Source organism: Pristis pectinata, chromosome 2 (genome assembly GCF_009764475.1).
Source record: "Pristis pectinata isolate sPriPec2 chromosome 2, sPriPec2.1.pri, whole genome shotgun sequence".
Lineage (NCBI taxonomy): Eukaryota > Metazoa > Chordata > Chondrichthyes > Rhinopristiformes > Pristidae > Pristis > Pristis pectinata.
This window is the reverse complement of record NC_067406.1, coordinates 40,633,535-40,647,438: the sequence shown is the minus strand read 5'-3', so window position 1 is coordinate 40,647,438 and position 13,904 is coordinate 40,633,535. Positions and strand designations below refer to the sequence as shown.

Sequence of the window (13,904 nt, the reverse complement as noted above, 5' to 3'; positions counted from 1 at the left end):
ATGTTTATTTGTGTTTGTAATCTGTGGGATTCACACTGGATTAAAAAAAATCAACCACTTTGGCATTCACTGTCTTCATGCATACATAGTTTTGTAACTATTGGGTGAAATGCTTTTAAAACTCCCGTCCCATTAAGCATGTTCCCTTACACTTTAGGTGATATTTTGTTTTATGTTTTAACAGGCTCAGAACTTAGAGAACCAAATGCATACAGTACTCACTCAGGTAAAACAACTTTTTGCTTAAAGTGCTCAAGATGCCTGATATTAAATGAAACTGAGCTGCTCTTTCCTGGTTTGTCTTATAGACAGAGAAAAAAAAACAACTATGATAATATATGTGGGCATAATTTTCCATGTTGCCCAGTGCAGATTTAGCAAAGCAAATTGAGTGAAGATCTGGGCTGGAATGCACCAGGTCATGATCTCAGCTGGAAAAAGCTCACCCTTATTTTGGCATTAAGGGATAATGGTTTAGGTATTTGTCTATAGTGGGGCTATCCACTTCTTCAGATACCCAGAGGCTGATGATTGTGAAATGAGGCTTAGGTTCTTCAGAAGGCTGAAGCACAGTCATGAGCCGAGTGCTCAAAGAGGAGAGCAACCTGGAACCATAAAGGTTTCGAGGTTGAGTATTTTCTCATAATTCCACAGTCTCCAGTTTAAGCAGTACTGGAAAGCACAGGATGTTATATCCAAACACTACTGCCTCCTTTGCTTCTAAACTTGTTCTTTTGCAATGATCACAGTTCAAAAATAATGGGTTGCTCATTTAAACTAGAAGTTGTTTTTCTCTCAGAGGAACAATTCATCAAGGGCAGTGGAAGCAGGATCTTCGAATATCTTTCTTGATAAGTAAGGGGGTGGAAGGTTACTGCAGGTAGACAGGAATATCTATGTGTCTGACATAGATATTACACAGATATTCCCGTATCAGGCACAAAGGAATGTTACCTGTGTGGGTATAATCAGTGGTCGAACAAGATTGAGGGGCCTACTTCAAAAAATTGTTTTCACTTATTTCATCCAGATCACCAGACAGCTGGAATTAAACTTAATGTCAAATTTTTGGCTGATTTTGTCTCTTCTAAACACTGAGGACGTTTAGTTTCTAGGTAGATCAGTAAAGTTAGCATCAGCCAGGACTGAAGCTGGAATCATCTAATCAACAGGTCTTAGTACAACTGCACCTGGCAAGACATTAGCAACAATAGAAATAGATCTTCAAAAAATGCCTCTATTTTAAATGGCTTACTGGATTAATTTATTTTATATGCCTCACCTTAAGTGATGTGAAAGTAATGTTTGGGGACGGCTGAGCAGTGTAATACCGCTTTTGGTATCTATGATCTTATAGGTCGGAGATGATTTGTTTTGAGGGTTATGTAGTCCTGATGTAAACTTTATTGGATTATTATAATTTTATTTCGAAAGCTGTTATCATGCTGCGTGCAGTTTTACAACCTTTTCAAACTGAAACTCTGGGAGTTAGATATGGTTTGGTTTCTGATTGGATGGCAGTCGTCAGGTCATGAGATGCAATTCAGATTTAATCATGCAGTAGAGTACTGTGATGGGAAAACTATGATAAAACCATAAATATCTGTGATCCACAGAATGACATCAGTTAACATTAGATTGATAGACTATTTCTGAAGTGCCTCTTCACTACTGCTGGAAATTAGCTCAAGGCTTTCCTGAAGACACTGAATCCATTCAAATTAAATTAATTGGTCTATCATAGTCTGCAGACCATAAAGATTCACAACAGTTTTTATGTACAGTTTTGCCTCTTTCTCCCTTTAACCCTTTCTCACAGAATTTATTCATTCTTACTGGTCTACATTCACACAGATGATGACAACCATACAGCCATACACCCAGGGGGTTCCTACTCACACCTATGTTTGGATGGTGAAGGTTAGATATTTCACCATGGGTATACATTAAATACAAATAGTTTGAGTTAACCCTGATTACAATTAATCTGTTCTGGGACCCTGTTGTGAAACAGATTCGAGGTCTCGAAGGACAAGGACTCTGAACACAGTCTTAGAGATAAATGAGTTATTTACGAAGACCAACATGGGGAAAAGGTAACGGGAACAACACACACACATGTGCACCAGTTATAGCAAGCGTGGAAAAATTGCAACAAGGGTAATATACACACACACATACACAACAAACTGGGTACAGACAATCAAGGAAAAACAATATGATACCCGCCACCCCTTGACTCAGTGCAGGCTCGGCTCTATGCTACCAGGGATACTAACTAGAATGCTCCTAACCCTTTTGACAGTGCACACCTTACCAACAATCTCTCCAGCGCCGTTCCACAGTTCCTTGGCCTGGGATGAAACAGGGTGAATCCCTTGGAGCAGTCAAAGAGGATGAACCAGGCACATATGGCACTCTTTATAGTACTGGAGGGCTGGGGGGTCCAGCCCAGGTAGTGCAAAAAGGCCAATGGCCCAAGGCCAAGTACAAAGGTGCTTAAAGGGACCAATGGTCAGGTGTGCACTGATGGGTGGAGCCAAACCTTGATTGACAGTGGTGTGTCTTTCGACCAGGTAATGGGCAGTGCTGTTGCGTGACAGCCATGGCCCTCCACAATACTCTCTGCTCTCCCCTGCTCTTTGTGATTTTTATAAATGATTTGGATGAGGAAGTGGAAGGATAGGTTGGTGAGTTTGCAGATGACACGAAGGTTGGTGATGTAGTAGATAGTGAAGAAGGTTGTGGTAGGTTGCAGTGGGATTTAGATGGGATGCAGAGCTGGGTGGAGAAGTGGCAGATGGAGTTCAACCTGGAGAAGTGTGGAGTGATACACTTTGGAAGAACAAACTTGAAGGCAGAGTACATGATTAATGGCAGGATTCTTAGCAGTATGGAGGAACAGGGAGATCTTGGGGCCCAAGTACATTCATCCCTCAAAGTTGCTGCACAAGTGGATAGGGCAGTTAAGAAGGCGTATGGTGTACTGGCCTTCATTAGCCGGGGGATTGAGTTCAAGAGCCAAGAGGTACTGTTGCAGCTCTATAAGACTCTGGTTATACCACACTTGGAATATTGTGTTCAGTTCTGGTCACCACATTATAGGAAGGACGTAGAAGCTTTGGAGAGGGTGCAGAGGAGATTTATAAGGATGCCACCTGGGTAGGAGAGCATGTCTTATGAGGAGAGGTTGACCGAGTTAGGACTTTTCTCTTTGGAGTGACGGAGGATGAGAGGAGGCTTGATAGAGGTATATAAGATCATGAGAGGCATAGTCAGAGTGGACAGCCAGCATCTTCTCCCCAAGGTGGCAAAGGCCAATACTAGAAGTCACCCATTTAAGGTACCTGGAGGAAAGTTCAGGGGAGATGTCAGAGGTAGGCTTTTTACACAGAGAGTGGTGGTTGCCTGAAATGCACTGCCGGGGGTGGTGGTAGAGGCTGATATGATAGGGTAATTTAAGAGACTTTTAGATAGGCATATGGACGAAAGAAAAATAGAGGGTTGTGGGAGGTGGGGAATAGATCGAATGGGGATAAGGTTTATATAGGTTGGCACAACCTCGTGGGCCAAAGGGCCCATACTGTGCTATACTGTTCTATGTTCTAATGTATAATTTCTGTTTGTTTCTTCTTTCGTAAATTCAATACATGGCAACCAAGTCACCTTAGGTAAGTGTTTTAAACAATTGTGTTTTTATTTTCAAGTATTATTCATTTATTCAATAATTCTGATCTAATGGGGGTTCTGATAAAATCATGAATAAAATTGGCATCTTAATAGATCTTTTGATATTTCCTGTTAAAACAGATAATATTTACTCAATGAACTAATAACTAAAACATTCACACTTCATACAATATCTTAAACTACTGAAAAACTGCACAAATATTAGCAATAAGGACAAACCTTAAATGCGGGCTGCAAAGTAAGATGGAAACTTCTATTATTCAACAATCAAACAAAAATACAGTGACCGTTCTTACTTTTCATCAACAATAAACAATTACATTTATATAGCATCATTGACATAAAACATCCCAAAGGAATGCACATGAAAATAGATATTAAACTATGGAGCTTAAGATGGGCCGAATGGCCTACTTCTGCTCCCTTGTCTTGTGATCTTGTGAAGATTAGTAGATCTGGGTGTAAATTTGATTTTAAAATATGAACATGTTGCAAGTTCTTTAAAGAAGAAAGAGAAAGAAGTACATAAGTAACCACTGGAAAAATGGAGCAGCTTTAGAAGAGAGTGGGTCCAAGGCAACTGTTGCAACCAATGGTGCAAAGCGACAAGGACACAGACAAAAAGCAAGAGTCAAGGACCAAAAGATGTGGGAAGAGATGGATTGCAAAGGTTTTCAAAAGCAGAGAGAGAAATGTAATCAGTGAAGAGGAGAAAAAGGCACACAGGTTATTCAAGAAGGATTTTGAATGTAGTACCCTGAGAAAGTGTCCCTTACACTTAAGGCATTTGAGGAACCCATCAGAGTTAGGCAGGAGCCTCATAAATGCCAGTGTCAGCGAAGCCATTTTAACTGGTGCACTGGCCCAGAACTTACAACTAATTCTGAAAACTGAAGGCATCTTTCCAAGTTTAAACCTTCTCTTTATGGGGTGAGGGTGATGGAATGACAGTGGAAAGGATGCAGACATATTTTAATTGTGGAATGAAGAATGAGCTGATAGTTGACTCAGAGACCAATGAAAATTACTCACTTACTTACTTGGTAAATAAGTTGTCTTGGGGCTTGATGCAGTATGATGGAATAATCTGAAGGAAAGAAAGGAGAGAAGACACTGCAGACATTAGACTGGGGTTATTGATAGAGAGTATTAATAGGTAAAAAGAAACTTCAGTAAGGAGGATGAATTGCCTAGAAGGCCAAGTTTTGGGCATGACCAGACTGTATTCCTTTACACCTTTCCTATCCAAGTACCTGTCTAAAATGTCTTTTATACACTGTAATTATTTCTGCCCCTACTACCTCCTTTGGCAGCTCATTCCAGATATTCACCACCCTCTGTGTGAAAAACCTGTCTCTCAGATCTCCTTTAAATTTCTCCCCTCTCACCTTAAACCTGTGCCCTCTACTTTTAGATTCCCCCACCCTAGGAAAAAGACTCTATCTACCCTATGTCCCTTGTAAGTTTATAAACCTCTGTTCGGTCACCCCTCAGCCTCCTACATTCCAGTGAGAATGAACCCAGTCTATCCAATCTCTCCTTATATCTACAGCCCTCCATTCCAGGTAATATCCTGATGCTTCTCTTCTGCACTCTTTCCAATGCTACCACGTGTTCCCATAGTCTGGCGACCAGAAAAGTACACAATAATCCAAGTGCAGTCTGAGCAATGTTTTGTACAGCTGCAACATGACATCCCATCTTAAACTCTTATGCTCAATGCCTTCCTTACTACCCTATCCACCTGTGTTAATATTTTCAGGGAGCAAAGAACTTCGGCCCCAAGGTCCCTTTGCATATTAACACTCCTAAGGTCCTTGCCATTTACTGTATATGCCATGTTAGTATCTGACGTCCCAAAGCGCATTATCTCACTCTTGTCTGAATTAAATCTCATCCGTCCACTCAACTTTCCAACTGCTCTATGTCCCTGTGTATCCTTTCACAACCTTCTTCGCCATCTACTACTCCTCCAATTTTTGCATTGTCAGCAAACTTCATAATCAGACCACCTACATTCTCATACAAGGCATATATGACAAACAACAATGGTCCCAGCACTGACCCCTGTGGTACACCAATGGTTATAGACTTACAGTCAGAAAAGTACCTCTTAACCACTACCTTCCACCTCCTATCATGATGCCAATTTTGGATCTAGTTTGTCAACATACCTTGAACCCCATTTTTGCCCTAACCTTCTGGACCAGCCTACCTTGCAAGGCTTTGTCAAAAGCTTTGCTAAAGTCTACATAAAACATATTTACCATCTTCATCAATTTTCCAAGTTACCTTCACAAAAAACAATCAGATTTGTGAGACGAGATTTTTCCTGCATGAAATCATGTTGACTCCTAGTATTCGCTATTTGTTGTTCCAAGTGCACATAAATCCTGTCACTTAGAATTTTTTCCAGTAATTTCCCTACTGTTGATGCAAGGCTCACTGACCTTTAGTTTCCTAGCTTAATTCTACTGGCCTTTTTGAATAAGGGAACAACGTTAGCTATATTTAGATAGGAAAGGCATAGAGGGATACAGGCCTAATGCAAGTAAAATGGGATTTGCGTAGATAGCATTATGGTCAGCATGGGTGAGGTGCGCCGAAAGGGCCTGCTCCTGTGCTGCAGGATTTTACAATTCAATGGCTGCCAGTGCCTAGTCTGATGATTGTCAATCTTCTGCTGCAAACTAAGCATCCCTGACTGCTGAATCTGAGATGTATCCTGCTCTGTTTTGAATGCTCCAAGTGAATCACTTCTCATTATTTAGGTGACAATGCATTGGACAAAGTAATTTCTGAAGCATATTTGTCTTTGCGGTCAGGTTTGTGATGCACTGCAATATTGGAATTGGAAGTGGAATTGGTTTATTATTGTCACATGTACCAAGGTACAGTGAAAAATTTGTCTTGTATACTGTTCCTACAGATCAATTCACTACACAGTGCATCAAGGTAGTACGTAAAACAGTAACAGAATGCAGAATAAAGTCTAACAGCTACACAGAGAAAGTGCAGTGCAGGTAGACAATAAGGTGCAAGGTCATAACAAGGTAGATTGTGACATCAAGAGTCCATCGTATCGTACTAGGGAACAGAGGGATAGAAGCTGTCCTTGAGCCTGGTGGCGTGCTTTCAGGCTTTTGTGTCTTCTGCCTGATGGGAGAGGGGAGAAGAGAGAATGTCTGGGGTGGGTGGGGTCTTTGATTATGCTGGCTGCTTTACCAAGGCAGCAAGAAGTATAAACAGAGTATAAAATGGAGGCATACAATTGTTGAGGGAATAGTTGATAATTACAATGTAAATTTTGTGAGCACTTCTACCACAGTCCTGCTGAAATTCACAGAGTAAGGAGGTGAGAAATAGCTTCTTTTTGGTAATTTGTGGTGACAACCCTTCCAATGTTGTTCTCCTCCGAAATAGTGGCAAGAGTTGGCTGATCCAACAGCATGAGAGATAATGCATGGCAAACAATCAAACTGACACACAGGCCTCATACAATGAGCGCAGTCTTCAAAAGTGAAGAAGGTATTTCGACACCACATCCCTACCTCTCCATCTTTGGGGATTAAATCCCCAAAGAAGAGTTCCACAATTTCTGATTTCACAAATATTGATATGACACATAACTATGTTAATGCCACATTTGGTCCTGATCAAGGACTGAGGTCTTATCACAAGGCACGTGAAGGCTCTGTTCAAAACTTCAGCCAATCCCGATGTCTCCTGCCAAATCTGTGGCAGGAATTTGTTTCAATGGCTAAGCATTCATGGGGCTCAAATGCTTAGAAAGATTTCATTGCTCACTTCATCAATGACATTCTGAAACAGATGCCTTCAATGGAGTGATAATTATGTGAGTACTGTTGAAAGTTTTGTACCGTCCATGAGTTACAATAGCCCACTTTACCAATTTACACACAGGAATTGCTGACTGCCAATGAACTCGGAGGCTGACCCCTCTGCAGCTTCCAAGGTCAGGGCAGTGGTAGGCTCATGCTTTAAAACTGGTGGATACTAGTATCAATAAATGGACAGTTTCAATATCCCCAAAGGTAATAGTGAGCAAGACACATTGATTTAAACCAACACGGGTTCCAAGCTAACAGGACCAGTGAAAGATTAACAGACATCATTGCAATCAATTCTATTTCTTAGTGGCCCTACTTCATTCTAGTTAGCTGTTGTATCTGGAGTAGTCCAGGCCACCACCACAGGCCGGAAGGTCTCTGAGTTCCCTGCATTTCTCCATTGAACTAGACACTGGCAACTGGCTACAGTCCAATTTGCTCAGGGTCAGAAAGTTGGAGCAGCAAATTCCGAGCTGCAAATGGTAAATGGTGAGACTTCCACCATCATTCTCTCACAGTCTCTCACTTTAACCAAGCACTGTAACAACTATATCTGTTCTTCATCTCTAGGTGATACACTGGCAATTATATTTGGGATCCTGTTTGGATGTACTGTTCTGGTTTTTGTAATTTATGTGTTGCGGCAAAGAAAAAGACGAAGGTGAGAATGATGAGGACATTTATTACCCACTTCAGAACCACGTAGAAACTGCCGACAGCGATGTAATAGAATGCAGTCACTTAATGTTAAATGTTTCAGTCCATTAGGAGAGTTTTACTTTTATAAATGCTGGCAATATCACATGCAACACACACAAAATGCTGGAGGAACTCAGCAGGTCAGGCAGCATCTATGGAGGGAAATAAACAGTCGATGTTTCGGGTCAAGACGCTTCATCAGGACTGGAAAGGAAGAGGGCAGAAGCCAGAATAAAAGAGTGGGGGGGGAGGCGAAACATGCTAGTAGGCGGGAGATAGGTGAATCCAGGTGAGGGGGGAAAGGTAGGTAGGTGGGGGAGGGGGAGATTGAGAATGATGTGAGAAGCTGGGAGGCGATAGGTGGAAGAGGCAAAGGACTGAAGAAGATGGAATCTGATAGGAGAGGATAGCAGACCATGGAATAAAGGGAAGAAGGTGGGGAACCAGAGGGAGGAAGGTGTGGGTGAGGGGCAGGTCATGAGGGTGGGGGAGGGGAAAGAGAAGGGGTAAAGGGGCCAGAGGGATTAGGGAAAAAAAAAGAGGAGGTGAACAGAGGGGAGTGGATAGTGGAAGTTAGAGAAATCAATGTTGATGCCATCAAGTTGGAGACTACCAAGACAGAACAAGTTGGAGACTACCAAGACAGAATATGAGGTGCTGTTCCTCTAATCTGCAACTAGCCTCAACTTGGCAGTAGAGGAGGCCGTGGACAGACATGTCAGTGTGGGAATGGGAAGTGGAATTAAAATGGCTGGCCACTGGGAGATCCTGGCTGTTACAGCGAACACAGCGAAGGTGCTTGAAGAACCGGTCCCTTATCTGCATCAGGTCTCACCGATGCAGAGGAGGCCACACCAGGAGCACCGGATGCAATAAATGACCCCGATGGATTCGCATGTGCTGCCTCACCTGGAAGGACTGTTTAGGGCTTATATTATCACCACCCTAATTAATGTTGAAGACCCCTTACAAATACACGCATTCATAAACCAACAGGAACAAAACATGATTCACCGCACACTCGGGTTTTTGTTTGGTGCGTTGAGAGGTCATGTAGCTCAGACCGAGCTCCTTTTTAAATGTATCACCCTAATAAATATTTGTACAGAGACAGGAGTGTCCACTCCGACCCCTCAGCCTGTTACAGTTGAGTAAGTTAGATTTCCACTTAATGTTCTGAATCTGTTTTGAAGCTTAACCCCTTTTCAGAATATTTATGTTGGCATTCATCTCCTCACCATGAGATCCTGTTTCCCCTTCATGATGCAGAATTAAGTCAACTAAACATTACATGTCTGCTGCCTAGACATGCTCTCACTTCCTTTGAAGTAAAGGTCAAATTCCTGGGCGAAGCTCTGCATCTTTCTCAACAGGCTGATAATCATAACTTATTTATATCACCTGAGGAGATGATGATATTTACCAAGTCAGGCCGGAAATACAGCAATTCAAACCATAGCTATTAATTTTGACGTAATTGCCTTCTATTCTGGAGGATCATCCATCATAGACAATAATTTTTGTCTGATCGCTGGTCAACCCTCTTGTCTCTGTCCCCAACAATATTAAGTGCTTCTCTGAACAATCCTAATTCACTACAGATGGTCACTGTTTAATATTGCAAAGATGAGATGGATATTTTTCTCTCCAAGGGCTGTGGGTCTTTTCCTCAAAGTATAGTGGGAAGCATCTTTGAATATTGTTAATGCAGAAGTAGACTGATTTTTGGTATTCAAGAGGGTGAAAGGTTATCACAGGTAGGTGGGAATGCAGAGTAGACATTACAATCATAAAATTATTAAATGGCAGAGCATGCTTGAGGGGCTGAGTGGTCTACGTGTGCTTCTAATTCGAGTAATTTTATAATTCAAATGTGTAATTATTCTCCACTGGGGTAGTATTCATAGCATGATTATCTGCACCAGCAAGTATATATTTTACCCTTGAGCCAAAGACAGAATAATTATTTTCAGGCATAACCTAGGAGTTCCATTTAACCATTAAAGTCCACTGACCATCCTAAAATATAATGTATGGCCTTCACAATATGAAGCAAATGGTGTCAATTCAAATGGTGTCAGTATCTCTACAGTTGAACTTAAGGGAAATAAATTTTAATTTTCCTTATAAAATCTCCTCAGAAAATGAGCTTCTTAGCCTAATGGGCTAAGTCTCCCGAAAATGTTTCCAACTGTAAGCATGCATTATTTAATTAAAGTCAGCATAAAAATAATACCCAAAATTGGGTCTAGTCTGCAATGTGAACTGTAATTGCAATAGTGGCACCAGGAGGAGCCATGTTCAGAGACCAGGCACTTCCTTCAATGGAACAAAAGGAATCCAAAGGCTCTATCCTGATTTGCTGAAGTGAGTCCAATAACTATGATGAAAATGATCATTCTGTTCCCCTATCTGCGGACTGCACATGTACTGTACTTCAAAGAGGGATAAGTAGGATCCACAGTACTGCTTCACAGCCATTTCTTGCTTTAACACTGCCACACACCTTTAATATCTGCACATTTTCCCAAGACTGATTTAAAATGAATTCTCAGATTGCAGTCCCACTCAATATTTAGCTAACATTTGTATCAGCTGAACTCCAAAATATTGAATGGCTTCAGCCCAGGACTGGCTGACTGCTTGTGGAAAGCACACAGCTGGGACAAGAAGAGTGAAGGGGGAGGACAATCAGGCCAGAGTTGAAATCATATTAAAACTTCCATTCTGAAAAGTATATTTATTGTAAGGTCCCCAATCCCTCACCTGTTTTATTTTCTGATTCTCTTTTGAAGATTCTGAGTACAATTTTCTGTTAGTTTCACCAAATCCTAATTTTTAATAGAAGGTTAGTAGGCCAATGTCCATAGGCTATGGAGCATGTATAGATGGGTACTTGATGATCAACATGGACATGGTGGGCTGAAGGGCCTGTTTCTGCATTGTATCACTCTGCAAGCATGTCCTCTGTTGGTTTTCTCCCTTTTCCTGGCCCAGAGGCATTGAAACTGGTGAAAACACAACCTCAGTAAGATTGCTTCCAGCAGCTGATTTACCATAAGCAAGAGTCAATTGCATTCTGTTGCACCAAACCTTTACCCTAGGTTGCTCTAATATAAAATCAACCCATCTGTTGAAAGAATTTCTTAGGAAAGAGAGGGAGCAACAAAATTAAAAGATTGTAGTGATGAAGAAATTAGAGGACCTTGGTCAATTAATCATAAGCCACACTTTAAACTTGATGAGCTTGCATTCTTTGTAAATCCTACCAGATTTCTGTCTGTGATTCCCTTCCATGTAATTGTTCCCTTCATTTTTGTTTTGCCTTTTCCAGCTTAAATACTGAAAGTGGGCAGAAGGTGATTTATAAACCAACTACTACAATGGAAGCATGAGATTGCAGTGAATAACTACTTCTTCAAAATCTGGAAGTAAAACTGGCTGATAGAACAGAAGTTATTGATTTCTAGAGAACGAACTATTTGTTTATTCTCTGCCATCATCAGATGTGGTTCAGTTATAAATTGCTTCTATATACATACGACTATATATACAGACTATATACAGACTATATATACATAGTCCTGTTCAGTACTAAGAGAAAAAGTTGCAACATCACCTGTTGTGATCTGAGTGCCAAGGAAAAAATATAGGGTACCTAGTTGAAGCCGAGTTTACCATTCAGATCTACATACCTCCCCACAGCCCAGCCCCCTGTTAAGCCAATTATGATCAGGTATTTCTTATGCTATGGGGTTATGGTCATGGGTTTGGAGAGTGGGTGCCTTATCTGCATTGGAGTAAAATGGCCACTGTAAGTTGCCCCTCGTGTGTAGATGGATGGTAGAATCTGGGGATGGAGGCAGTTAATGGGAATGTGGGAAAAATAAAATAGGTTAAGTTAAGTCTAGTATATAAATGGGTGCTTGATGGTTAGCATGGTCTTGATAGGTTAAAGGGCTTGTTTCCATGCTGTATATCTTTGACAGTAAAGAGTTAAAGCAGTATAGCAGTAAATTAGGAATGGAGACTCAAGAGACTACAGATATGGAACCTAAAGCAAAAAGTTCCTGGAGGAACTCAACAGGTCAGGAGGCATGCGTGGAGGCAAAGGGATAGTCAACATTTTGGGTCAGATCCTGCATGAGTCCTGATTCAAGGTTTCGACCTAAATTGTTGATTATCCCTTTGCTTCCACTGATGCTGTCTGACCCGCAGAGTTCTTCCAGCAGCTTATATTTTTACAGCAGTGAAACAATTCTACTAAGTTTACTGAGTTTTCATATACTAGAAGGATGTTAAATAATCTTGATCAGTTGTATTGTAGTTAATCAACTTCAAGTGAATTACTGAATGCTTATCTATACTTTTTCTATTTTATATGTGTATTCTATTCTCAATGACATAGGAAGTCAGACATATTATTGATAATTGTGGGAAAAGGAATGTGGCTAAACAGTGTCTGGCAGGGAAAATTGGATGCTGTGGCGGAGGGAGTTGCATAGATAAATATTTATTGAACTGATCAGTACTAACCTATGTGCAAAGAATTGACAAGATTGACACAGAGAAGGTGTTTTAACAGCATTATTGCAGCCGATGTTTCTGTTACTGTGTAAAATAAGATGTTTTTTTGGAGTCATGGAAAACTGTAATTTCAAATCAGGAGATAAGACTCTGGGTCTTATGCCTTCAGGGAAATACTACAATATTTACATTACCTATACAGTGGTGTTTATGTCATAAAGTCTCGATGGATTTCATAACTTTATCTGGACCAGGAAACAAGTTGACCATAAGCCTGATCACAAATGCAGATTTAAATAAGGTTTATAAAGAGCAAGGGAAAGTGGTCTACCGATAATTTTAAGAGAGGGTGATCTAGAGAGTGGGACCAAAATGGCTGAAGGCTTGGCACTCCGGTGGGGTGAAAGGACCAAAGAGATTGTTGGGTAGATTCAAGGCTGGCAGAAGTTGGCAACATAGGATGAGGCATTTCCTGGAGGGATTTAAAGACAAGGGTGAAGACTTTGAATTTATAATACTGGGGGACAGGAACCTAGTGCACAGCAATTAAGATTGGTGTGATGGGTTGGACTGAATAGGACTAGCTTTAACCTAGTTTCCACTAATATGTGAAATTACTTCCACAATTTGTTACTTTGCATGGATTTTACTTTGCAAGGGCATATTAAAGAAAATATTTCTAAGCACTGCATCAAAATTAAACAAAGGAATGGATCTGATTTCAAAGTATGTCTTGGCAATATTATTGACTGTGGTTGAATGAAGTACTGAACAAATAAAATCTTCCTCTTCCAAAGTGTCTTTCTGTTACTTATTTTGCTTGAAATCTAACCTTCACCTCAAAAAATATGGCTATAGCTGTTATCAATATGGCAGAGAAATTCCTGAATAATGACACACTGGGCTGAATCCCCCACCCACAATCGCTATTCCTGGTTAAAACCAGGAAGTTTGCCGGCACATTGGCGGCCAACTTTCCTCCAATTGGTGCATGTTTGGCTGTCTGTACGCAAACCCCTGAGGTGAGGTGAGGTTTCCAATTACAAAGGTGGTGATAATTGGACAATGTTGAATTATGAAACTTGGACATTGTCAGAGCTATTGCCTTTCAGGTGAGAATTTAAACCAAGAAACTAC

General features: G+C 40.9%; 1 protein-coding gene across 1 annotated transcript in view; it reads left to right on the top strand.

Moving 5' to 3' along the window:
• The window catches only part of ca9 (carbonic anhydrase IX), a 76,756-nt gene extending 63,230 nt beyond the window's left edge, over positions 1 to 13,526 (top strand). The window contains exons 10-12 of the mRNA XM_052042185.1: positions 185 to 226; positions 8,112 to 8,202; positions 11,575 to 13,526. Coding sequence (XP_051898145.1) covers positions 185 to 226; positions 8,112 to 8,202; positions 11,575 to 11,635 — 194 coding nt within the window. The 3' untranslated portion in view covers positions 11,636 to 13,526. The remainder of the gene's footprint in view (positions 1 to 184; positions 227 to 8,111; positions 8,203 to 11,574) is intronic.
• The last annotated feature ends 378 nt before the right edge of the window (positions 13,527 to 13,904 follow it).